The sequence below is a fragment of the Sodiomyces alcalophilus genome, assembly GCF_042370955.1.
Source record: "Sodiomyces alcalophilus JCM 7366 unplaced genomic scaffold ACRALscaffold_7, whole genome shotgun sequence".
NCBI classification, from domain to species: Eukaryota; Fungi; Ascomycota; class Sordariomycetes; order Glomerellales; family Plectosphaerellaceae; genus Sodiomyces; species Sodiomyces alcalophilus.
Genome location: NW_027263538.1, coordinates 1,583,793 through 1,607,711, shown reverse-complemented (window position 1 = coordinate 1,607,711; position 23,919 = coordinate 1,583,793). Strand labels below are relative to the sequence as shown.

The following is a 23,919-nucleotide window of genomic DNA, read 5'->3' as shown; positions in this document are numbered from 1 at the left end:
CTAAATAGCGACCTCCTAGAGGCGGGTATCCTAGTCGTTTACCTATTAGCCTAGCCAGGCCTTAAGTACTAGCTACGATACCCGCGCGGACTAACCGTTATACTTATAGCGGACTTTATTCTACTAATATTCCTTAAGATAGTAGGGTAAGCAGGAGATAATAAAGTAGTTCTTAGCAGCGTTAGTTAGAAAACTATAGGGGTTAATTATAAACCGTTCCTTTATCTCCTAGATAAAGGTCCGGTACTTAGCCTAGGATATTCTATCCTATTTTAGAAAAGGGTAGTTAACTTTAGCCTAATTAGTCTAGATACCAGGACCTCTTATAAGCGTATACTAATTAATAGGGACCAGAACCGCTTATCCGCTAATAAAACGTTTAACTACTATACCGCCTAAATCCTATAGCTAGTCCTAATTAAGACTAAGTTAATAGGTGGCTAGTTCCTTAAGCTCTAGCTAGTGCTCGAGTCTACGCTCCTTATTTTATTCTAGGTAGCATAGGCATTCTTCTAGTTACTAGTATATCGGTTACTCCTTAGGGACCGGCTTATAAGGGGGCCTATAAGAAAGCGGCTTACGGGCTAAAGGGCCTAAGGGCGTTAAAGAGGTAGGCGTCGAATAAACGATAATCGGACGCCCTTCTATAGGTGGTCTATAATTAGCTTAAACGGGGTTAGGTTCCTATTAAAGTTCGGGGGCACTAGGTTCTATTATAGGTATAGGTTTATACTCCTAACCCGGCGGTATCTTAATAGTAAGTATAAATAAACTAATATCCGGCTAGACTTATTCTAGCTACTTAGCGGTATCGAGTATCTATTAATCGTTAATTAGGTTAGCTATCTTATCTTAACTTCTTAACGGTCCTCGCGCCCTTAGAGGGGAAGAGCGATTAATATATTAAATAGGTAATCGCGAAGAGTAAAAAGATAATTAGGATAAAGGCACTTAGTGGTTAGGACGTGATTATACTTAAATTAAAAGGTAGGGGGTACTAAAAAGTTAAATTAATCGCTAGCCTTCTTATCCTAAGGGCGGCTATCTATCCTTTCTTATATACATACTAGCTAGCTTTAGTCTAGTATAAGAGTCCCCGATTAAGTCTATACTACCTAATCGATCACTATCTATTAGTTTATAGCGATAACTCGACTCGTGCCTAGGTGCCGACTATATTATAGCTAGTATCGAGTTAGGTCCCGGACTAGATACTCCGTGGTCGTCTATACTCCGCCCCGGTCTAGAACCCTATCATAACTCGTCACTATCCGGTACTTGGGTACCGGAGGTCCGGCACCTAATAAGAGAGCGGAAAGTTTTTCTTATAAGGCCAGGTAATTAGTCACGTAATTAGTTATATAATTAGTCACCTAACCACCTATACACCGTATTATATTATATTAAGGCGTTATTATTAGCTATTAGTCACGTGACTAATCACGTGACTGGTTACCCGACTAATTACGTGACTGATTACGTGGCCTTATAAAAATTTTCCGCCCTCTTTTCTACCACCCTTTTCCACTACGTTTTTCCACTACTCTTTTCCACTACTCTTTTCCACCCTCTTTTCAGCCCTTAGACAGGTAAAGCATATCGTGTATTCTAAGATACTCAAAGATGGATGAAAATAATGGAAAAATAGCAGTGATTTCGCAGTACAGGGCATTCGAGATAAGTCACAGTGAACAGCGGCAGTCTCAACACCATGAAAATTTTGTCGCGATACAGGTACGTACCGGTACGCGACATATGCAGCCAAGATAGTGGCGTATACAGACTACTGCGCGGGCTCGCGTAACCTTCCAAAATACGATAGAGAGGGCTGCAAATACCAGACAGGGCGGCTGCAAATAGTGGTACTCTTTCGGCTTTGCGTCAACCAACTTGATTCCTTTTTTTGCCGTGCAAATACGTCTTTCGATACAGCTATAGTCGTCACGACGATGGAGTCGCCCAACTTTTCTACTATTCAGGAAACCTTTACGGAGCTTGGGCAGCAGTTTGGAAGATTTGAGAATTTGCCTCTTGTTGACGGAGGAACTCGCCTTTTGCAGGAAATGGCCCGAATGCGACAGGACCTTGGTACTCAGATGGACTCTATGTCTAATCGGATGGAGTCTATGTCTGAATCTCTTCTGCGACTTGAGCGACGGAGCCGCGCGGAGTATGTCTTTCCCCTGCCTTTTCTCTTTCCGAGGCCCTTGCTGATAGCCTTCTTTGTTTCCCTCTGGTAGGAGTGTCAACATGATGGCACGTTTAATGAATGGGAGTCTTGTCAAACAAGCAGATGATCCGCTGCAGGGACTCTGTAGTCCCCTTACTGGCGAGCCTATTCCGTTATTTCCGGCGACGCTGGGAGACCTGAACCGAATGGATTGTGCGTCTTCCCTTCTCTATATGTTGGATTCGTATTTATCGATTAGTGGGACTTTTATCTGACCTTTCTTTAGCCGCCCACTTATCGCAGATTTTATCGAGTTTGGATCAAAGTCCGGCCGGCAGTGTTCGGGAGAAGAGACAGAGGTTGAGGACATTGTGTGGTGTTGTGTCGCAGTTTGTTTAAGTATAAGACTGGATATTCCGACTGTACCACTTGGATATTCCGACTGTAGTTCTGATATGGACCCAGTTTTTCCCTCTTTCGGAATACACACATCACACATACAACGTACCTACCTACCAAGTACGATCGTCAATCGTTCAATCGCCCGAACAGTCTTTTGACGTTAGATCAATTTGATCCCTCGGGTCAATTGAAGGCAGTGGTTATAATGATTCGGATGATGTTGATTGAGACCGATGGTTCTATTTTATAGCTGTTTACCACCAATTAAGGCCTCTCTACAGAATCCAGTTCCTTATACTTTCCGATTCATGCATCTAACCTACTACTGCTGCTGCTGTTGTTGTTGTCGTTGTTGTCGTTGTTGTTGTTGTCGTGATTGTTGTTGTTGTCGTTGTTGTTGTTGTTGTTGTTGTTGTTATTGTTGTTGCAATTACCGCATCAGTTCGTTAGTTCGATTGAAGCCAGCCGCAGCAGTAATTACTCCTCTTCCACCGCGCCCACGGTCACGCCCACGCCCACGCCCACGCCCACGGATATCTTCGCCTTATTGCTATTATTATTGGGCTATCGGGGGGCTGTTAATTAAAGTTAATTAACGTTAATTACAGTTAATTAACGATAGCTTAATGGGTGGAAGTGGTGATCGTAATTAATATAGTAGATTAGGTTATGTATAGTTTAGATAATAAAATTTAATTGGCTAGAAAAGTGGGCCCTAGAGGAACTATAGTCGGAATATCCAAGTGGTATAGTCGGAATATCCAAGTAGTATAGTCGGAATATCCTAGTGGTATAGTCGGAATATTCAGTCTCTTTTACTAAAAGCTTATATACCACGTTACGATATCCTGTTATTATAGCAGCGCGGTAGGTTAAGTAGCTTAATTATTATATCTGTTATTCGTGGAGCTATAATAACTATAAAAGCAGCTGCGTTTAATCAACATAATCGTTATTCTTCTTCTTTTTTAAAAAGTCCTTTATAAAATAAAGGAATAGTATATCCGATTATAATAAAGAGTCTTATTCTAATCGTATAGTTCTTCCTGGTTAGGAAGAGCTTGGCATAGCTCTTAGTAACTATATTAGGAAGAATAATAAGCTTTAAACCGTGGTATCGGAACGAACGGTTCGATTCGATTAGCTGTCTTCGGGAGACAAAGGGATTTCGTACGGTCGGAGACAAGGATCTACGACCGGGGGAGGATAAAGGGATAGCCTGAAAAGGCAGGTAGGAGTCTTTTTAGGTATTTTGCGTGGAATAAAAGGGTAGGAAAGAGTAGATTTCCTTCCTTGCTAACCCGGGCTTATAACCTTTTAATAAAATAGGCTACGAGTAGTAGGCTGTACGCGCGGAAGAGAGGAAAATCAAGCAAAAAGCTGTCAAATTCGTAGAATCGTAGGATTACTGCTTGTTACGCGAATATATAAAGAGCTGACTTCTGGGATTTCTTCCTGGATCCGGGGCTGGCAAAAGACCCTGGAAGATTGGGTGGCGACTCTTACATTAACAGCCTACGCGACGGTTATCACGCCACGTTATTAGCTTAAGTAATAACCAAGATATCGTATATACGATACCTAGTGTATTTATATAATATATATTATAAGCTAAGTATATATACACGTATAATATATATAGTATTATAGTATAGGTTATGCTGGTTATAAAGTAGATGTCTAGTTATATAGCTATAACTATATACCATTTATTATAACTTAGATACTATACTCATAATTCTTATAATTATTACTTATTATAAGTATAATATCGACACCCCTAATAAAGTTCTAGGAAGAACTAATCTTACTATAATAGGTTCTAAGTAATAAGACTTTAATAGAAACCGATTACTCGGGATTTATATTAGGAGGCGCTTTAACTTAAGAGGACAGATAAGGACGTGTTATATAATCGCTTATTACTCGCGGCGATTTATAGGAGCTAAGTATAACTACCCGATTTATAATAAGGAGATACTAGCGATTATAAGCTACGTGATATATTAAAAAGCCGAGCTTTTAAGTTATAATCGCTTCACGATTCTATTTAACTATAAGGCATTAAAGTACTTTAGAATAAAAAAGATACTTAATAAGAGATAAAGTCGATAGGCTAGTAAGCTAGCTTAATTCGACTTTATACTAGAATATTATATAGGTGCCAATAACTATACTACTAACGCTCCCTTATAAAAAGAATAAGATATACTAAAAGACTCCTTAGACGAATAAGGGTAAGCCTAGTATATATAATTAATCCTATAAACCTTAATCCTAATAAGAATCCGCCGCTTTCGCGAGAACCCCTATATATTCGAAGCCGATAATAAGCTATAAAGATTATAAGACTCTACGGCGAAGGAAGACGACTAATACCGCTTAGCTACATAAGCCGTATCCGGAGGCGATTAATAATTCCCCCTTTTAGTAGGTCTCCGAGCTTAGATCGTAGAGTGCGGGACTACCTTATAAGGGCTACTAACGTTCCGAGACTACTTAGGCCCCGTTCGACAATCTCATCAACTTAATGAAATTCATTAAGATTTTTGTGCGAGATATATCGCCGCTAAAACGCTAATTTAACGCCGGTCCTTTTCTATAATATACCCATTTATATAGAAATACAGAAATCTATTCGGTGAAATATCGAGCCGATCCGGGATACGGGACTATCTCTTTTAGATACAGAAACTATCACTTTTTATTAGTGTATAGTATTATAATAATACCTACCTATATTAATATAGCCGCCCTGGGTTCTTTAAGTGTGGAGGACGTTATAGAGGGGTCCCTTAGCGATATACCTAACCCGGAAATTAGAGATATCGAGTCGTAGCGCACGCAGGATATCGACTAGTAGTCCACGCAGGGTATTAAGTTATAGCCCTTTAATTAAGGAACGGCCGCTATCTAGAATAACACTACTAGCGACGATAATGCCTTTAAGGTAGATATGGATAGTTAAAATTATATCTTAAAGGACGGTTCGGCGTCCTAAGCCACGGCCTCTTCGTCTAGTAAATAATCGTCCCGCGTAGTCTAAAAGGATTATATTAAACGTTACCTTCTTAAGGCATTAGTTACTGCACGTCGCGATAATACCCTGTTTACGATAAGTAATAAGCGATTAGCGCGGCGGGTAGTCCTTACTATAATCCTACCCGGTATATAATAAGCCTATCCTACGGCTAATTTAACGATTAACGCGATAATAACGAAGCTTAATAATAAAGAGAAGGAATTCCGGGCAGCGTTAACGCTTATTAATAAGACCGGCGTTAGCTATAACGATAAGACTAGTATAATCGAAGCCTCTAATAAGCAGTGGGATATATTCGAGCTTAAGAACTCTGAATTCGGTAAGCGTATTCGTAGGCGCGGAGGGGTCCGATAGGTCGATAGTCTCTTAAAGCAGATATAGCCTGATACTATCGCCACGGGTTAGAATATCGAAGACGTATACGAGCTGGATTAATATAAGCGTTAGTAGTCGGTATTAACGCTAACCCCGGCTCGTAAACATACACGAAGGGACTAGGACCCCGATACTAGTATCGCAGGGTCGCCTATGCCTCGTAACGATCTTCTAGATAGCGTCTATTAGCGACGCCACCGCCGGAAGGAACCAACGGCTCCTACTAACCCTCTATTAGCCGGAATAGTTATTTTATTAGTATATTAAAACGCACCTATCTTTAAAGAGGCTATTACCGATTATTAATATGACTTTCGCGATAAAATAAGAGGCGCTAATAGAATAGTTATATTTAAAGAGTTCCTTACGCGTAATCCTGACCTGGCCTTAATCTTTAATTCGTTTAATAAAGAGGGAAAAAGGGCTTAGTTAAAGAGTTACGGCTTTATACAAGAGGTTAAAGAGGTTAAGAGTGGTAGTAAAGATATTCGACAAGGCAGGCGTCGGGTGGATCTGGATTCTAACTAGTCTATTTTTACGTGTATCTAATTAGCTATAAATACTTACTACCTACCTAAAGTAGTATAGTGCGGGGTATAGCTTTATCTTATCTACCGTGACTACTATATAAGGCTGGAAATAATATATTGATATCTCGCCTTTTCCTTTTTCTAAAATAATAATCTCTTTTTCTATCTATCTACTTTTTCCACCGTTACTCTATTATCTTAGCTACCTAATATCTTATTTCTAATCCGGCCTTATAACCGATATTCTTATCGGCTTACTTAGTAGCTAGCCGTAGTAGCTACTACTCCTCCTCCTTAGTAAGTCCGAGTCCTCTAGCAGAGATAGTTATAGGGTAATTATCTCTAATAGCCCTAATAAAGTTCCAGATCCTAGTAACCGTGTATATAATCTAACGCTGCTTTTCGAAGCTATATTTAGGTGCCTTTTTATCGATAATACGAAAAGACTTTTATAGGATACTAAAAACCCGCTTAATAACACTCCGGTAACCCGTATATATTCGATTAAATAGCTCCTTTAATATTAACCGCCTTTAATCTATTTCCGAAAAGTCTTAAAGGTGGTACCTCTCCTTATTAAAGGGAGTCACGATACCTCGAATATCGTGGCTAAACCCGCTATTAGCGAGGTAGAATCGCCTATCTGGTATAGAGAAGGACCCTTTTATAAGGGCCTTTTAAAGCAACGAAGAGTTATTTATACTACCCTTAGCGCCGGCTAGAATATACGTGAATAAGAGGTCGAAGTTAACTACCGCTAATATGTTCTATATAAGCTAACCTTTCTGATTAAAGAACCGCCGCTATAAACTAGGCGGAATCCAGGCCGCGATATATATACCGTTAATTACTCCGATATAACCGTTAAATTAATTATTACGTCGTGATAGTTCGATATATTAAGATACGTATCCTGGTAGCGGTGGCTTAATGTATTCGATATAAAGCTAACGTATAGCACTTAGGACCTTATTAAAGATACGCGATCCGGTATTTAACGATATCTTAAATCGGTGGTATATATTACGTAGCGATACGCCGTGGCCGATAACGTGGAGGAAGATTATAACCTTCTGCGCCTTTATATAGTAAGAGGTCTCTCTAACGGTGCCGTTCGTTACGATATATTTTATAAGCTAATAGAACTCGTTCTGATTAATCCTAAATAGATCCCGGAATACTATATCTAAGCCGATAAGCAGCCCCTTTATAATACTTAAAGTTATAGCAGGATTATTCCCGTGCCTTTGTTAAGAGGTATTTCTACGCCCTAGGAGGCGTCGATTAACTACTGGATTCTTTAATATTAGTATCAGAACTATTATATCGAGTTCGGGGACTGTATCGTCGTCTTAGGAGGTGGTGATAGTATCGTTAGCCTCGCCTATGGCGGCGCGGCTGAAAGTGGAGCCTATCTTAATAAGGATTTTTATTAACTTAATAGCGACTTTTTGCTTTATTAAGTCCTCCTATATAAAAACGGCCGTTTTTTATTAAGTTAATGAAAAATCTTATTAACTCGGACCCCTGCTAGCGTGGTACCTTAATAACAGGGGTTTGGTAGAGGTGTGCATAAAAAATGCATTTACGTTGAAAATATCATATAAAAGGGGCCCTTATATTATCGGTGGGTCACTTTTATGCAAATTTCTGACATCTTAATGAATTTCATTAAGTTGATGAGATTATCGAACGGGGCCTTATAAATACGAGGAGCCTAAGAAAGGAGTATACTACGAACCCGGGTAATACAGACTATATATAACTCTATAATCGGAGGCTACCTAGGGCAGGAGAATATAATCGCTTTTATGGTAAGACGCTTCTTTTAGCCAGGAATCAATATAAATATATATAGGTTTATACGGAACTACTATATCTATAACTAGAGCTATATATAAAGGAATACTAGATAAGGACTCTTAAAGCCACTGCTAGTCCCTGAACGAATAAGAAGCGACTTATTAATAGACTTTATAACGGACCTATTACCCGCCGGAGAGAAGAAGTATAGGTACTTATAGGTTATAATTAAGTAATAGTATATTAATTAGGGGGTGTATTCAAAACTAAATAAAAGAAAAGCTATTATTATTAGGTAATAATAAGCTATGGCCCTATATCGGAGGGACGTTTATCCGAAGGGTATATCCTATAATGTATTTAGACCTAGTATATAATTTTCCTTTATACACGTGGAAGATAGGAATAACAAACGCTTTCACCTCTCTTTTCAGTGCTCGAGAAGACAGTACAACAAGAACCTCGCTGCCTTCTTGAAAAACCGAGTTCTATCAAATGCATCTCGTGGTTTTTCCCGTTCAGCAAGCTGTCCCCCAAAGCGTCTTACTTTTCCCTCTGCCGAGCGCATTACTCTGAGACTATCGAAGAGATCTGACACATAATTCTTTCGGACGCACTGCAAGACCTCCCAACGATAATATCTCTCCACAATGTCTCGCCATCATCCGTGAGTCCACGTTCTGCTCCCTTTCGAGGGAAATAATTTCGCTAACAGTCCCCCCTTCCTCCAGTGATCTCGTCATGTGCCGAAAGCAGGCCCGGCATCGCCCATCGGACGCCTTTGCGACAAGTGCGACGGAAAATGCCCCGTGTGCGACTCGTATGTGCGTCCCACGACCCTAGTGCGCATCTGCGACGAGTGCAGCTTCGGCAACTACCAGAACAAGTGCGTCGTCTGCGGTGGCGAGGGCATCTCGGACGCCTTTTACTGCTTCGAATGCACCCGCCTAGAAAAAGATCGCGACGGATGCCCCAAGATCATCAACCTGGGTAGTTCACGGACAGACTTGTTCTACCAGAAAAAGACAAATCGGACGGCGAATTACTAGCGACGGTGTTGCCCGGGTCGGGGCGCGTTCGCTGTGGGGTGGTGGCCGTTATGGAGATTGCTGTAAAAATACGAAAAAGAACGAGACTATTTGCAGTCGTCGGGGGCATGAACCACGTTCGCATGTATCAGGAGTCTGGCGTCTTGGGTTAGGCATGCGGTATTTTTAAGGGCCGGATCGATTACGCGGCTGTGAGGCAGAAAAATCTTTCACGACAAGTTAATGCAGATACCCTCGGAATGGTTCGGGCTTGCACGATTTCTCAGAGATCAGTGGGTGTGAAGGCTGTACAATCGTCATATCTAGAGCTACATCAGAATCGAAACTGAGCATCATAAGAACGGGTGGATTGATTCAAGTTTGGCCACTTCTCCCATGTGTCATAATGATTAAGTGCTTAAATGTAGCTAACCTTGACTCCCATCCCCGCGGTAGCCTTGATTTTGTCCCACCCAGTCTTGAGAATCCGCCGCGCCCGTTCCCGAATGTCTTTCTGTCCCAGGACGAGGAGAAGCCCCAACACAAAAGCTAGTAACCGCATCAAGAGCATGGGGTTGGTCCTGAATGAAGCCCCGAGATGCTCCATGAGGCCCGCCAGGCGAGACATGACCATGGTGGCACGAGATCCGAATGTGGGCTTCGACGTGGCGGCCGTCTTACCCCTGGGCCGGGCGAGGCCACCCTTGGAGATAGCCGGAGGTCCTGATGCTGTACCCGGACTCGCCCGGTTGGTCCGGGATCCTTTACTCGATCCAGATATGCTCGGCGTCTTTTCGACGCCATAGTCCACTTCGCTCCCACCTCCATCTCGGAGAGCCCTCTGCTCTTCCAACCGTTTTCGTTCCCGCTCCTCGTTCTTCGCCCTGAGGCGCCTGGCCTCCTCGATTTCACGCCTTTGCCGCTCTTCCTCTTCGCGCTGTGCTTCTTCTTCCCTGCGCTCCGCCTCGTCTCGCTCGTCCTGCAGGCTCTGCAATGCTTGCAGGAAGGCTTCCCTACGCTCGTCGTCCAGTATCGAGCTCATGCTGATGAATTCCCGGGCATAGTCCCATTCTTCGTTCCGCGGCAACACGTGGAGCGTGTAGAGCTCGAGAATCTTGACTCTCGTGTTCAAGTCTTTCGGCGTGTCGGTGCCGCCAGTCCGCTTCGCGGGCGACCGGTGTCGGGAATGGAACCTTCCTGACGGGTTCGGCGAGTCGGAGAAGCGGTTGGTAAGATCCAGGTTTGGTGCCAGCGACGCCGCGAGATAGTCTTCCAGCCGTTTCTGGTTGAGATGTTGGGTTCGAGCGTGAGCGAGAAGGAGGGTGGCACTGCGGAAACGGACGTGGATGGTAAGCGGGAGCCATTTTGCATCGAGCGCGGGAACACAGCCGCGTGGGAGTCTGGGAGCATCACGCGTGGACTTACAGGTTTACGACAACGTCCGGGTCAACGTCCCCTTCCGCACCATGGTATCCGTACCGAACAACCTCAACCCAAACCTCGCCATCTCTCACCTTGGAGCACAATGCTCGCCAGTCCTGTGCGCCGAAGGCCTCTTTTCCCTCGTCGGGATCGAGTTCTACAATGGCGTTCAGGATGGTGAGATAGAGTGTCCATACTTTGATCCTAGTGGAGCGAGACGCCCTAGCCACAGGAGCGGGATCGGCCGGGCCATCGGTTTCAGTGGACGATTGGATGACGGGAAGAATGGTTGAGAGCGCTTCAGGTAACCGTCGCGTTAAGAAGAGAGTCGATGCTTGTTTATAGGTTTTGGACACATGAGAGGAGGAGGAGGAGTGTCTCGACGAGGACAGGGAGGATAAGGAGTTCGATAGCGGGTGTGAAGAAGAGGAGAACGCGTCTGGCGACCGAACTGTGGGACGCAGCGTCGTGGTGGAGGATCCGTCAGACGACATGTTGAATCAACAAGTTGGGAACAGCATAGAAGTGATGTGGGATGATGACGATGGATGTTATGGAATGGCCGAAAGTTGAATGGTAGCCATTGTCATGGAGCTTCAACGTGGGGAGTGGGATGATTACACCATGGCAACGGGTGGTACGTTCATGTGGGCTAGTCGGGCTGTTCTTCGTCTTGTTCGGCGGTGTCGTGGTTTTGCATTCCAGAGTATCCGTAGCGTGTAGCTGCTCGGCCGGATTAGCCTCGGTACCTCGTGTCGGTTGGCTCACCTTGGCGTCATGCCGATGATAGTATGGTACTTAAAAGGTTAGTGTAGGTTTCTTTCCAAATAAAGTACCACCTTAAGATATCCAACGCTTTGTCATCTGGTACACAATAACTTGTGAAGGGACCACTAACGGACATCGGGATTTAGCGTATTTCATGCAGCAAGTCACGATGTCAGTGCCCCACCGTATAATTCCGGCATCACCTTCTCGATTCACACATTCCGCCGGCATCACATCTGGGCATCTGATGTGGGAAGGACTAGCTGTGCCCGTTCCTACTGCCTGGCCAAAGTATTGACGATGAGTTGTTAATTCTGAGACTCCGCTTGCCTACCTACCTATTTAGCTATTTTAGCTGTATAGGAAAGAGCGCACGAGTTAGTCATGGCCTAGATCGGACGTGATGTGTCCCATGACACGCAAGTCCAAAGGGGACCTGGCCTCATTAGGTAGCCATGCCAGATATTTTTCAGAAGGATGGACCCTTGGATTGGTGTGGAAAGGACAGAGAGCCGTGTTTGCTGTTTTCATTGGCACAGTGGTTCGACAATTACTTGCTATAATCTGGTCCGAGATGGATACCTACCTATAACCTCTACGGACTTGGTGAATGCTTGCTTGCTTCGAGAGGCGCTCACTCCACGCATATCTGATATTGTCTGATATAACGAAGCCGCTTGCGAAGGATGTAATATCATCCGAGTCGTGCATGAATGCGATCTATAACTAGATCAGTATGCACAATGTTCAGATGGTCCGTCCGTCGCAGGCTATTAAACCTTTACATCACGGTAGTGACCAGCGATACCTTCCATTATAGTCAGATATAGTGTAGGTATGTAGGCTCACAAATAGGACCCGTATGTAACTTCCCTTCCTCGCCTATGGCTATACTCCGTGGAACTCGAACCAGTGACAAGGCCGCCAAACAGGAAAGCAACATCTCCAACACTGATTGCCGTAACACATCTCAATTCCGGCACTCGGCCAGTCAAACATACCCAGGACCATTGACTCTCTTACGTCTCTTCATTCCAAGAGCGGTCAATCGTCAATATGAACATTGGGTCTGATAACTTTTGGGCCAAGCTGCCTACAATCCTTCAGGATATCGCCCATTGTGACTATGCCGTCATCGACTTGGAGATGTCGGGAGGTGTCACCTCCTTCCACGATGATCCTACAATCACGGGTTTACCAAAGGAGGATCGGGCCTACGCTTTCGCTCGCCAAGCTGCAACCATCCACAACACGCTCGAGCTGGGCTTGACCTTGCTCAGTTCCTCCGCTGGTTCGTTCGTTGGGGTCTGAGTCTGGCGGTGAACGGTTTTGAATCATCCAACTGATTAATCTATCCTTAAAAGCGAGCGCAGGATCATATGACATAGCGTCCTATGCTTTCAAAATCAACAACTTGTTTCTCGAAGACACAAGGACCGCGTATGACTTTGCATCGAAGCAGGATCGCATCATCGACTTCTCCTACTCGACGCTCAAGTTCCTCAAGGCTCACGGAGTCGACCCTATAAGTTTGACTGGGCTGGAGACCTACCACAATGCAGGTGTCCCCTACCTGAGCCGTCAGGAGTATGCCAAAGGAGTCGCCCGTCTTCACAGAGATCGACCATTAGATCCCGTCGAACAGAGTGAGCTCGACAATGTCGCGGATGCCTTTCAAGCTGAGGTGGCTGAAACCATCCAGCAATGGTGGTCCCATAGGGGTGATGTAATCTACTGCCCACCCACGTGAAGCCGGCCTTTAGCTGACCTTGTCCCAAGAGCACCGAAAATCTCGTGATATGTCTTCCCACGGAGAGCGTGAGTCGTAATTCTCTTTATCAGCGCATCGTACGGCAGCTTGTCTACGAGAACTACCCGCTCTGCGAAACGTTCGCCTTCAATTCCAACCATGGAATGAGGGTTAAAATCAAGGATGAGGCGGCAGAGGCAGAGGTAGGTTTGCCAGGCTTGCCAGTCCGAAGCAACACGCAGCTGACCGCAGAGTTAGCGCCTCAAAAGGAGAACCCGCGACCTCGAAAGGGCCTTGAAGAAGCAAGTTGGCCTACGAATCGTGGTTGAAGCCCTCTGCGGAGGGAAATTCGCCGACCTTGTTGACCCGGAGCTCGTTTACAACATCAATTCCCCGGGGGCATCTGGACAAAAGTCCAAGAAGCTGCAGCGTAAGCTGCGAAAGTGGGAGAAAACGCTCCAAATGTCCCGGCCCGTTCTTGTAGGCCACAATCTCCTTTACGATCTGTGTTTTCTGTACGATACCTTCATCGGCTCCCTTCCCAACACCTGGTCCCAATTCAAGGATGAAGTGCTCGATAACTTTCCTCGCATCATAGACACGAAAGTCCTTGCCCTCCAGGACAACCCAATCGAGGGTGGCGACCCCCTGGAGGATCTGTACAAGCGGTGGGAGGCTCAAAGACCGACGGTTCAGTGGAAAAAGGCCCAAGGTTACGGCCATAAGGCCGCTGCACACTCTGCGGGCTTCGACAGTAGGTCGCGTTTCCTACCCTCTTCATCATTCTTTCTGCGGAGGTTTGGCTCTAACGGTCACCAGGCTACATGACGGCCATGGTTTTTCTGGCAATCTGTCACGAGGGACAAGGAAGCATGGAACAACGTCTCCCGGAGTGGGATGACGGTTTCTGGGACGCCTGCCGCAATGTCATTCGAATAGGGCGTGGCCAGATGGTCAAACTTGACGAACCGGATCCCCAGCCGAATGTCTGCATCGTGCTTTAGTGGTCATTGCCAAGCGCTCGCGGACCAGAATTGCTCAGATATCCAGGTAGTGAACTAGATTTTGCTCCCCCGTCTTTCGAGACCAGTGAACCACCTCGTACCAGTCCCGCGGCATTCTGGGCAACTTGAAAGGAACAGGTGTCTTCGAGAGTAGACTTTTTGCAACTCATCACACACAAGTTGGTTAGCGTCGTTGCGTCGCTGCTCCGTATCTTTGCTCGAGGCGTTGCCGTTACATCGAAGACCTCGGACGATCCACTTCCGTCTAGCGCATCACCAATGGAAGTACAACTAGTCGAATTGCGAACGTACTTTCAACTCCTGAGAAGCGCGAATGGTTTAGTGGTAAAATTCTCCGTTGCCATCGGGGAGCCCTGGGTTCGATTCCCAGTTCACGCAAGGAGATTCAAGCCTTCCAAGGCCATCATTTTTTGCTCTTGTCTTGGTTGGACTCATTTTTTGTTTGCACTTTTCCGCCTTCTTTTCTTTTGCCTCGGCGTACACTCTACAACCCCGTACTTTTTTTATCGTACTGCTTTTTTCAAGACACACAACTCCAAGCCACGCACAATTGTGACAAGGCATGATGTAGACCTCCAATTTCAAAAGAACGCCGAACAGAGGGTTGGAATGTCGAACACAAGAGATAACATCCAGCATAAGGTTCAATAAGAGACAGCCAAATCTCCATGCTGCAAGAGTACATTACCGGGCCGGAGGGCTAGGTACTAATAGCGAGCCAGGCTCAAGACATTGTGGTACAGATCGTATAATACAAAACCTGAATTGGCCAGGTTGGACACTATCTATCGGCCATCATATTCCGTACGCTGTGATAGTATTTCGGCTCCAGCGTCGCCTGGAGCTCTTCCTTCGTAAGCCACTTAAAGTCAGTGAATCCTAACGGGTTTCCTTCAAGGTTCGCCTGCCCGGCCATGATGCGGCCTTTGAGATAGAAGGTCTTCTCTCCTCGCGTCTCCAATGTGCCGTCCTCATTGAAGACGGGGCGGACGACGTGGTGCGCAACAGGCATGCGGCCTACAATCCACGTATTCATGTCAACACCGGCGCCCTGGTCTAGGACGCGTTGTGCCGTCTGCGGTGCCATGTTAGCTTTGGTCCGTCCCAGCGCTGCCAACCGGCCGAGAAGACACTGGCAGTATGTAAGACAGGAGAAATAGGATGCTCACCTCATGAAGATTCTCGTCCGTTCCGACGGAGGAGCTTGGGAAAACCCAATTTCCGTCCTTGTTCTTGACGACCAGGTACAGCGTCCTATCCATGGCGCGGTCCAACCTCCGAACATCACCCGTCCTGTCGGCCTCGGACACACGATCCTGAGGCGCCTCGACGGGCACCCGGTCCTCCTCGGGAATGATCTCGGCATCGTCACTGACGCGCATCTCGGCGTCCTTGAGCAGCGCATTGTACATAGTCTGGTGCTTGCTCAGCGGATCGCCGACCTTGAGCTCGTCATCCCACGCCCGAGACGCCTTGCCATTGTACACGCCCAGCTCCTTGGCAACCGTGCCTTTCCGGTCCTTGACTTTGAGATTCCAGTCGATCAGCGCAGGGGTGTCGGGCTTGAAGTACACGGACGTGACGAACGGCATGGTCAGACGCTCGTTGAGACGCTTCTGGTAAAAGTAGAAAGCCGACTCGAAGGGAGTAGGTTCCGCCGTCAGGAGCGGCGGACGCGTCAGGATGATGCCCGACTTTATGCGGTACTGCTGTTTCGCCGAGCCCTTGACGGGCTCAAGCGGCACGTTCGGATCGGTGGGCGGGTCAATCGGGGTGTTGCCGGTCGTTATTGATGCGGCGGCCGCAGCCCCAGAGTAGGAGCGCCAGGATGTCAATGGAGACGCAGTCGTAGCCGGGAATCGATTCCGGATGCCACCCCTAGCGCATTGTCTACACACATTCGGCGAAGTTGACGATGCTATAAGAGTTCCCAGGTCAGCCGTTTCCTCCCCGGTTGAGGAACATCAGATTGTTCTTACTTCGCAGAATACCGCGAACGATAATCGCTCCCCTACTTGAGGCGGACATATTCGGATGTTATTGTGGCAAGAGAGTGGGCTTTCACTCCCCTCTACTCGCGTGCTTCGAATTGAGTTGGGTGAAATGCTGGAATGAACTTTTTTGCAGTCGTTAATCTGTCGCGGGTACGTACCGCGCCGTCCCTCCGAGGCTCAAGCTTACATAACCCAATGCTTGCCTTAGGTAATGTTCATAGCTGCCTGAGGCAGAGTGGAGCCGTTCCCTGAGCGCCCACCCAGCACAAAACCTTCCACGCACAGCTTGTCCCCTTGTTCTTCTTCCTCTTCTCTCAACAAACGTGTCACCATAACCTTATCTCCAAGACCTGTTTCTACCTACAGAACGTCTTGGTCATTTTTGGTGCCCAGAGTGAGAAAGCAGTCTTATTTTCGCTAGCGGTACCTGCCGTTTTTACGAACCCACCGGGTTGCTGTTAGATAGATGCTGCTGACATTGCCCGCAAGGCGGGAATGCTTTTGCCGCACATCGGGTGTCCTTACGACCTCAACTGTTCAATCAAGTCCAACCAAACCGCCTTGTTCCGTGACCTCATCGTTTATATTGCTTCTTCTTTCTGGCGAGAGACTTTTGGCTAAACTATGTGTGCGCCTTAGACTGATTATAATCGATCACATCGAAAACAAGACGCTGCCCGCTTCACATTCCGAGTCCCAAGTTCTTCGTCAGATGATCATTAGTCGTCTTCCGTCCATTTACCCACTTGCGTTGAACAGCTGCGAAGAACACTCAAAATACAAAGTCCATAAAGTACCATCCATGCTAGAAGTCCGAACATAAAAAAGCCGTGGCATGACATATACCTGAACAAGGGAATAAGAACAAGAACATAAGAACCATGGGTTACGCCCTGCTAGTCTGCCGTTCCCAGGAAAACCCGGGCACCATGCCCTAGATGATGTCGCCTGGGTATCTATACCGCTTCCCGTGCTCCTTGCCCGCTGTTCGCGTGGTCCAAAACGCCGATGAATTTCCCCTTGGTGACACAACAAAAGCGCCAATCGATCAAGCCCTCAAATCCGAAATGGCTCGAGCCACTTCTTGGGCAGCTACTTTCTCCCAAGTTTGCTTGCGGGCATTGTCGTCCAGCGCCGAAGCGTCACGGATGCTATCATAGAGCTTGCGCGAGACATCGCGGTTGATGTTGGAATACTGATCCACCGTGAGCTTCTTAGCTCGCCAATGGGGCTTCAGCGCGGCCAGGACGATGCCGTTGATTTTCTCCTTCGCCTGCAGGCTTATGTTCTGTCTCGTCGGCGAACTGTCTGGAGATCGAGCCTGCCGCGGAGATCCTTGCCTGCGATCGGGCCTGCGAGGGCGGGGCTGTCGTATCTCGAGAGTCATGCTGCGGGAGGGATTATCCGAATCGCTAGCTTCGCCGGCCGAACGGGCGGGAGAGTAGTTGGCCTTGGGGAAGATTGGTTCGATATGCGAGCTAAGTGTGCTGGGTGAGGTAGGTCTAGGGAACGGGGGCGGTGTAAGAGACAGGTTTCGCGGAGAATTATGCGATGAGGCGCCGGGAGAGGCTGCCGGGGACGACGCCTCTACGCCATTTCCCCAGGTGAAGTAGGAGCGGACGTTTTCGTCGTCAGATGGCGGACTCGTTTCGACCTCGCGGAGCAACGACGATAGAAACGAGGGTTCTTCGGTGGTGTTGCGCTGTGCGTGCGCGACGGGTGGATTGGTAGATGTGGGCGACGTGGCCGAGGCGGCCGCAGCTCCTGGGGCCGAACTCCCAGAACCTGATGCGTCGCCATGCAGGACAAGTCGGCGAGTGCGTGGTCGTTTCAACTTGCGTTGTGGCTCCTCCGATGCAGGCTCGCGTGGAGACGCTGTGGCGGATTTACGCTTCCGCCTGTTTTGTGCACCTGGGTTCTCAGTCTCCCGGATTTTGTCGAGTTCGTTCCAGGCCTTCTGCTCTTCGGGAGTTTCTTGTTCGACAGGCTGGACAAGGTCGAGCCGTTCGCCGATAGCCCTGGGAATGCCCATGGCAAAGGTCTCCCGAGCCCCCTGGCGGCTGGCAATCGCTAGGCGCCGTTCCCACTGCTGGTACTCGCGAAGCTCCCGCTCTCGTTGCTGCAGGGACCGTCGGAAACTCTCTAGAGTATCGTCGTCCTCGTGGTTGTCAAGGTCAATATCCGTGGCGTCGAAAATTCGACCCGCAATCCGGCCCCAAGCGCCCTGCCACTCGACGGAGCGCGCCTGGCGACGAGCTCGCCTCTGCCGCTGGCGAGTTCGGGTAAACGGCCTCCCGTTGGACCCGCCACGAGAAGGAACCGACGTTGCTTGGTTCTCCCAGTCGGAAGCGTTGTCGGGAGACGGCTGGGGATTGATGAGATCGACGCACTCGAGGCAATACCACGAACCACTCGGGACATGATCTAGGCCGATGCAGTGGGTGTGATAAGCGGCGTCACAGGCATCGCAGAGCAGAAGGATGTCAGGTCGTTCAGCCGTGCCACAAATGGGACATGGAGTTTCTTCGTCGGATTCGTCGGGATTTTCCTGAAGCCACTCGCTAAGGTCGAATTCCTGGGTTTGTATCTTGTCTTGGACGGCGTACGAGTCTACGGTAGGCCCTGTTGATTGCAGACGCATTAGCTGATGTTGACATCCAGAGGTGGATATCCCATTGGGGACGAAGTGACGAAAAACAAAGCAAGGCAATGAAAGGACACATGATAGGCACTTACCGTCGATCTTGGTGGAAAGCTTGACCTCGTTAAAGGTAGCTCGACAAATGGGACATGTGTTCGAGTTGTTGGCCCAGCACCTGATGCAGCGATCATGGATAACATGATTGCAGCCGACTAGGGTCGCGATGAAGGTATTCTCATCGGAGGAACAGAGACTGCCTTGCTTGTCCGGCTGGTTGCCGGTAGCAGTGCAAGATAATGTCTTGCATCTCTGTCGTGGTGATTTTTGGGCTGATTGTTCGGAAGATGCTTGGTCTGAAGATGAAAGGGCACCTGCCGCCACCGAACCGGTCACTCCCTCAGACGCCGGCTCCAAGCTTTCCAGGCATATGATGCATTGATCTGGATCAGTCATCCTGGCAAGAGGTAAAGACGCGATGGAAACTTGAAGGTTTCATAAAATTCCGTCAAAATAAAAAGGCCAGTCAATGACGGGAGTTATAGGACTATAACACCTTTGCCTGGGTGCTGACGATATCGCTACTCGCTATGCCGTGGGCGAATAATAAATCGGAAGTGAGTGGAGTAATGGGGGTGAGGTACTCGGAGAGGAAGCGACGAACTTTTGGCGTTTCGTTACTGTGTAAAGCACGAGAAGTGGCCGGGGTGAATGAGGTGCGTGTATGTGCAGATTGTAGCAGGCAAAGCATATGGCTTTAGTGCGGCCGGTGCAGGTGAACGGAGGCAAATACCTACCTAGGTGACTACCAGGTAGGCAATGTTGGGTGGTGTAGTAGGAGGCGATTGTGGACCGCGGGACATATTCTAAGACGTGAGAGTCTCGATCACAGCCAGGTCCCTAAACCCTTTAAGGTATCCGGCAGAACCCCGGTTCGTGGCTATGAATGGTTGCACGTACGAGTAACACCAAACAAATGACCTCGAGGTTGAGAGTAGAAGCTTTTGTCCGGTGTTGTAGGTATACAACCAACGTGCTTTATGTGTGATGCGTCGAGGTAGGTCTGAATGTATATAGGGTAGGTAATGCAAGGTATTTTGGGGTAGATGGGCGGGGACTTCGCTAATTTAAAAGTGGGATGGCAGCGAACTGGTACTTATGATTCGGGGGTACCTACAACGTAACTTGAGATTTCCTGCCTACCTATAGAAAGGGATAGGGTCTCGGCGGTTGCATATAAATTGTCAACGCCTGCCTAATGAATTCAGGTCAGACTATGTACGTTATACGGACATGCCCCCGAAGCCTCCGGCATAAGAGTCGAGATGATTATGGTAGCGAAGGATGAATGTATGGGGACTGTGGAGGCTGTTACGGTGGAGGAGGAAGGCGTAGTACAGGGCTCAGTGGCTCACTGGCAGAAACTGTGGGGAATGCTCCTCTTAACACCCCAATCAATCACGACTATATTATCAGCCAGTGAGAGCAGGGTGCACAAGTCACGGGACGGGAGTATGCACATACCTAGAGACATACAAACGTACCTGCACCTCGGTACAAAGACCTTCTTCGTACACAGACGATATCGCTGAACAGGTACAGGAGGAGAATGATTTCGGGTTGTTTACAACGCATTCATTCAGTCATACCCAGCCTCCCCCTGGAACAGACCAAAGTGTAGGGTGGCCAAGTCACGAAGAATACCAATGATCTGAACGTGGCAGTTGCCTGTAATGGTGTTTCATCAGACATCACCGTGATTATCTGCTGGGAACCTGGCCAATAATCCCCACACGCCTCGCTTTTTTAGCCTGGGATGGGTTCCCCTGAGGCTTCTCATTCTCCCGTATATCCGTATTAGTTCTTCTGGTGCTTCCGAGTCACTTTCCGGTTCGGCTTGCCAGGTCGAATACCCCGATCATGTGGGCGTCCCTTTGGCGGAAGGAAGACGTCACGGAGGCCACGTCCGCAGAACGTCCTCCCCTGGCGGATCGTGTTGTTTGGGTCTCCTCGGCCGCCTAGGCGAAAGATATTCTTGGCGTTGTTCCCGTTCTCGCCCTCCCCTCTCCATCCAGCCGCAGAAGGGCGTCTCGCTCATTTGCCTGTTGGTTGATCAACCTCCAAACCGTGTCAAGTTGAGAGTCAAGGCCATTCCATGTACCGACAGTGACGCACCCAGGTGTCAAGCTGGCTAGTACAACGTACGTTGTAGATATTACCTATTAGTATGCAATACGGTGTTACCAGCATCTTGGATCTGTTGTCCTTTGTCCCTTCCTGCCTCTTGTAGACCAGACTTACGCATGGCATGACTTGAGTCTTCTTCTTGGGCTTCATCGTTATGTTATGGGTGCGTAAAGGAGCTGGGGGGTTTCCAAAGCGGTTTGATGCAATGTAGATAGGTAGGGAACGGGGGATGCGTATCCTGGGCTACGGCTCTAGTCGATGGGTATGCCGCATGCGGCACCATTCTGGGGCACCATTCTGCGTTACCTGCCGTGCTCGTCCAACAGATGGGTGTTCTTCCGGGCCTTGAGCAACCCATACATGGGTTTTTTTATCGTCTAAAATGTACGAAGTACTTTTCCAGTTGGGTAATAAATGTAGTAGCCAAATGTACGCAGGCTACCTATGTTACTTTGTAATCGCACTGCTCAAATAAGCCTAACAAGAGCAGGACGAACGCTGGCGCCGCATCTCGCTATGGTTACAGCCTGGACATTGGCTGGCCAGGTAGAACACTTGGGGCGTTCAGGCATGCACATGGTCGATCTCGACTGTGCGTTCTCGAACAGCTCCATGCTGCTATGCAATTGAGGTCTGAGATTGATTCCGGGCACGCTCTCCTGCTACGTTGGGCATTTGTACCAACAAGATCTACAATGGATCACTCGCCCTCGTTGGTTCAGCTGCCCTGCGCCAATTTCGTGTACTGCTCCTTCATCGTTGGTTCGAGTCAAGAAACCCAAAATTGCATTCAATAGTATTTGTATCGAGGCAAGGTCTCGGGTTAGGGCTTCTGGACCGCATGCACCCGAAATGACGGTGCTGGGGCACTAGTGGCTACTCGTTGGCGTCCAATTCTGGGAGACCTTCGCATCAAGGGTTGGCCATAAAGCAACTCCATGTCCCATGACAAAGGTGTCAAGGGCTCGCATTTCTGAGCCTGACAAAGGCGATCCGCCGTTTGTTCCTTTCGACAACGCTCGAAAAATGCGGGGACGTAGGGAGTGTTCGTCAAGTGTCCTTTTCCATTGCTAACCATGTGGTCTGTTAGGGTAACTGACCGAAGACCCATGTGCCCTGAAGCTTCCTCCAGGTGATATAGGCTGCATAACCCGAGGTTTTTCCCATACACCGCCCGAAAATGCAAAGCAGAACCCATCCCACAATTCCATTGCCCCTCGTTTAGACTTCCGCAATTTCCCTTAGACGACGCAGAGACGAGCGCATGGCAGCGGCGGCGGGGGTGCTGTGTAACGCAAGTTAGTGGATTGGCTGGAAGGAAGGTTAGGCGGCAAAGCTTCGATCGGGACAGAACATACGCGACGGTGTAGGCACCTCCGGCACTGGAGCAAGCATAAAGTCAGCACTCCCAAGTTCATCAGTTCGGATTGTCAATCTAGGAACGTACACAGTCTTCCTGCAGCCCCTGCAGTGCCAGATGCCGGTGGAGTGACGCTTGACGGTGTCCTTTCCGCAGAAAGTGCAGGTGTAGGTGGCGTGCTGCGAGATTTCCATCTTCTTCACCTGCTTCCTGAGCGAGGCACCATATCTGGTACCGTACTTGCCGGTGACGCCGACTTTCTACACAGCTGTTAGCCTCACATGTATGGATTTGGCGCTCGGTGTTGCGAGAAGCCGTAGTGTGCAATGTTCCGTTCCAAAGCCTGCGCCCCAAGTTCCCTAGTGCGATGTTTGGTGTAGGTGTTGTGGCCAACGGCCGCTTGTTATCGATCCAAGACGCGGCACTTGACACCAGACTCAATTGGAAGCCGGTTGTTGTCGTCGTCGTTGTTGTTGTTGTTGTGGCCGCGGGATTTGTTGTTCTTCAAGGCATTCCGCGTCGACTGAGAGCCCATCTGTCGCCCAGGCATTCCATGGCACCTGGAAGCGGGTTGCATCCAGGGCATGGTGCCGGACATATGACAGCGTCTTCCCATGGCGAATCGCACTTCTTCGACAGAACTAGCATGCCTCTGAGAATGGCAATGTATTGATTATCTCGAGAGTCCAGGGGACGTCTTGGGCATTGCACTTGGACTTGGGCGCAGGCATGAGGAGATCGGTGCGCATGAGAGAAGTGGCCTGGCGGGCGATGCGCAGCACGAAACACGGAGTATGAAAATATAGGCAACGAACCTTGGTGCGCTTGGCCATTTTGTCGAATGTGAGGAGAAAGTCGAGGTTGAGATGGCGGCGATGGGTTGTTTGAAAATGGCGGGTTAGTTCGGCGTCGGCCTCGTCTATGAAAGAATTTTGGGCGTAGTGGTGGGATTTCGCCAGTAGGGCTTTCTGTGCGTGCACAGACCAGGCCTCAGACGGCAAACAGAGCGCTACTCCGCACTCGTCTAGAGGGGATTATGTAAGTGGACATATTTATCACGTGATACTCCAAGCCGCGAGTAAAAATCACTGTTACAATTTACCGAGCTTTGAACCAAGCAACAGATTCTAGACGAACTGGTGGCTACCTCCAAGATTGAAAATCATTATCATCAAGATGTTATACTGTACGAGGTACTTGCTGGACAGATGGTGAGCGCCCAAAGAAGACGGCGTGTAAAGTACCTACCCTCTTCTTAGGTACAAGACCTCCTGTCCCCCTTTTGCGTCCCAGTGCTGTCTCAAAATATCATCCCACATTGAATAGTTCCCTCAATATTTCTGTGAACCATGACATCATGTGTTCTTCCAGCCTACACTGAGAGTGACTCTTGGTGGTACGGCTCTATAAATCCAATTGATGTG

The 23,919-nt window shown here is 48.1% G+C and overlaps 6 protein-coding genes and 1 non-coding gene across 7 annotated transcripts; 3 read left to right on the top strand and 4 right to left on the bottom strand.

Moving 5' to 3' along the window:
• Nucleotides 1-1,623: 1,623 nt before the first annotated feature.
• Nucleotides 1,624-9,524, top strand: ACRALDRAFT_2049086 (uncharacterized protein; the record flags this gene model as incomplete). The annotated part of the gene is made up of 12 exons (XM_071021560.1): nucleotides 1,624-1,661; nucleotides 1,702-1,769; nucleotides 1,846-2,170; nucleotides 2,241-2,383; nucleotides 2,457-2,559; nucleotides 2,636-2,768; nucleotides 2,842-3,013; nucleotides 8,758-8,863; nucleotides 8,947-8,994; nucleotides 9,055-9,134; nucleotides 9,167-9,316; nucleotides 9,343-9,524. The coding sequence occupies 12 exons, from the start codon at nucleotides 1,624-1,626 to the stop codon at nucleotides 9,522-9,524; spliced, it is 1,548 nt and encodes a 515-aa protein (XP_070872500.1).
• Nucleotides 9,525-9,769: 245 nt separating this feature from the next.
• Nucleotides 9,770-11,267, bottom strand: ACRALDRAFT_2043877 (uncharacterized protein; the record flags this gene model as incomplete). Its single annotated transcript, XM_071021385.1, has 2 exons — nucleotides 9,770-10,679; nucleotides 10,777-11,267. 2 exons carry the CDS (start codon nucleotides 11,265-11,267, stop codon nucleotides 9,770-9,772), a joined length of 1,401 nt encoding a protein of 466 aa, XP_070872499.1.
• A 953-nt stretch (nucleotides 11,268-12,220) lies between these two features.
• Nucleotides 12,221-14,365, top strand: ACRALDRAFT_1065232 (uncharacterized protein). Its single transcript, XM_071017115.1, has 5 exons — nucleotides 12,221-12,832; nucleotides 12,906-13,267; nucleotides 13,321-13,494; nucleotides 13,550-14,045; nucleotides 14,111-14,365. Exons 1-5 carry the CDS (start codon nucleotides 12,598-12,600, stop codon nucleotides 14,293-14,295), a joined length of 1,452 nt encoding a protein of 483 aa, XP_070872498.1. The 5' UTR covers nucleotides 12,221-12,597; the 3' UTR covers nucleotides 14,296-14,365.
• Nucleotides 14,366-14,623: 258 nt separating this feature from the next.
• Nucleotides 14,624-14,694, top strand: ACRALDRAFT_t258. The gene has a single exon. It is a non-coding gene; the product is annotated as a tRNA-Gly (tRNA).
• Nucleotides 14,695-14,932: 238 nt separating this feature from the next.
• Nucleotides 14,933-16,420, bottom strand: ACRALDRAFT_1077485 (mitochondrial 54S ribosomal protein mL46). Its single transcript, XM_071018649.1, has 3 exons — nucleotides 16,296-16,420; nucleotides 15,486-16,234; nucleotides 14,933-15,391 (listed from the first exon to the last, which is right to left on the bottom strand). Exons 1-3 carry the CDS (start codon nucleotides 16,342-16,344, stop codon nucleotides 15,098-15,100), a joined length of 1,092 nt encoding a protein of 363 aa, XP_070872497.1. The 5' UTR covers nucleotides 16,345-16,420; the 3' UTR covers nucleotides 14,933-15,097.
• Nucleotides 16,421-16,626: 206 nt separating this feature from the next.
• ACRALDRAFT_1077486 (uncharacterized protein) lies at nucleotides 16,627-19,956 on the bottom strand. The gene is made up of 2 exons (XM_071018650.1): nucleotides 19,047-19,956; nucleotides 16,627-18,932 (listed from the first exon to the last, which is right to left on the bottom strand). Exons 1-2 carry the CDS (start codon nucleotides 19,402-19,404, stop codon nucleotides 17,359-17,361), a joined length of 1,932 nt encoding a protein of 643 aa, XP_070872496.1. The 5' UTR covers nucleotides 19,405-19,956; the 3' UTR covers nucleotides 16,627-17,358.
• Nucleotides 19,957-21,589: 1,633 nt separating this feature from the next.
• ACRALDRAFT_1065236 (60S ribosomal protein eL43) lies at nucleotides 21,590-23,466 on the bottom strand. The gene is made up of 4 exons (XM_071017116.1): nucleotides 23,311-23,466; nucleotides 22,583-22,755; nucleotides 22,494-22,517; nucleotides 21,590-22,420 (listed from the first exon to the last, which is right to left on the bottom strand). Exons 1-4 carry the CDS (start codon nucleotides 23,326-23,328, stop codon nucleotides 22,357-22,359), a joined length of 279 nt encoding a protein of 92 aa, XP_070872495.1. The 5' UTR covers nucleotides 23,329-23,466; the 3' UTR covers nucleotides 21,590-22,356.
• Between the last annotated feature and the right edge of the window lie 453 nt (nucleotides 23,467-23,919).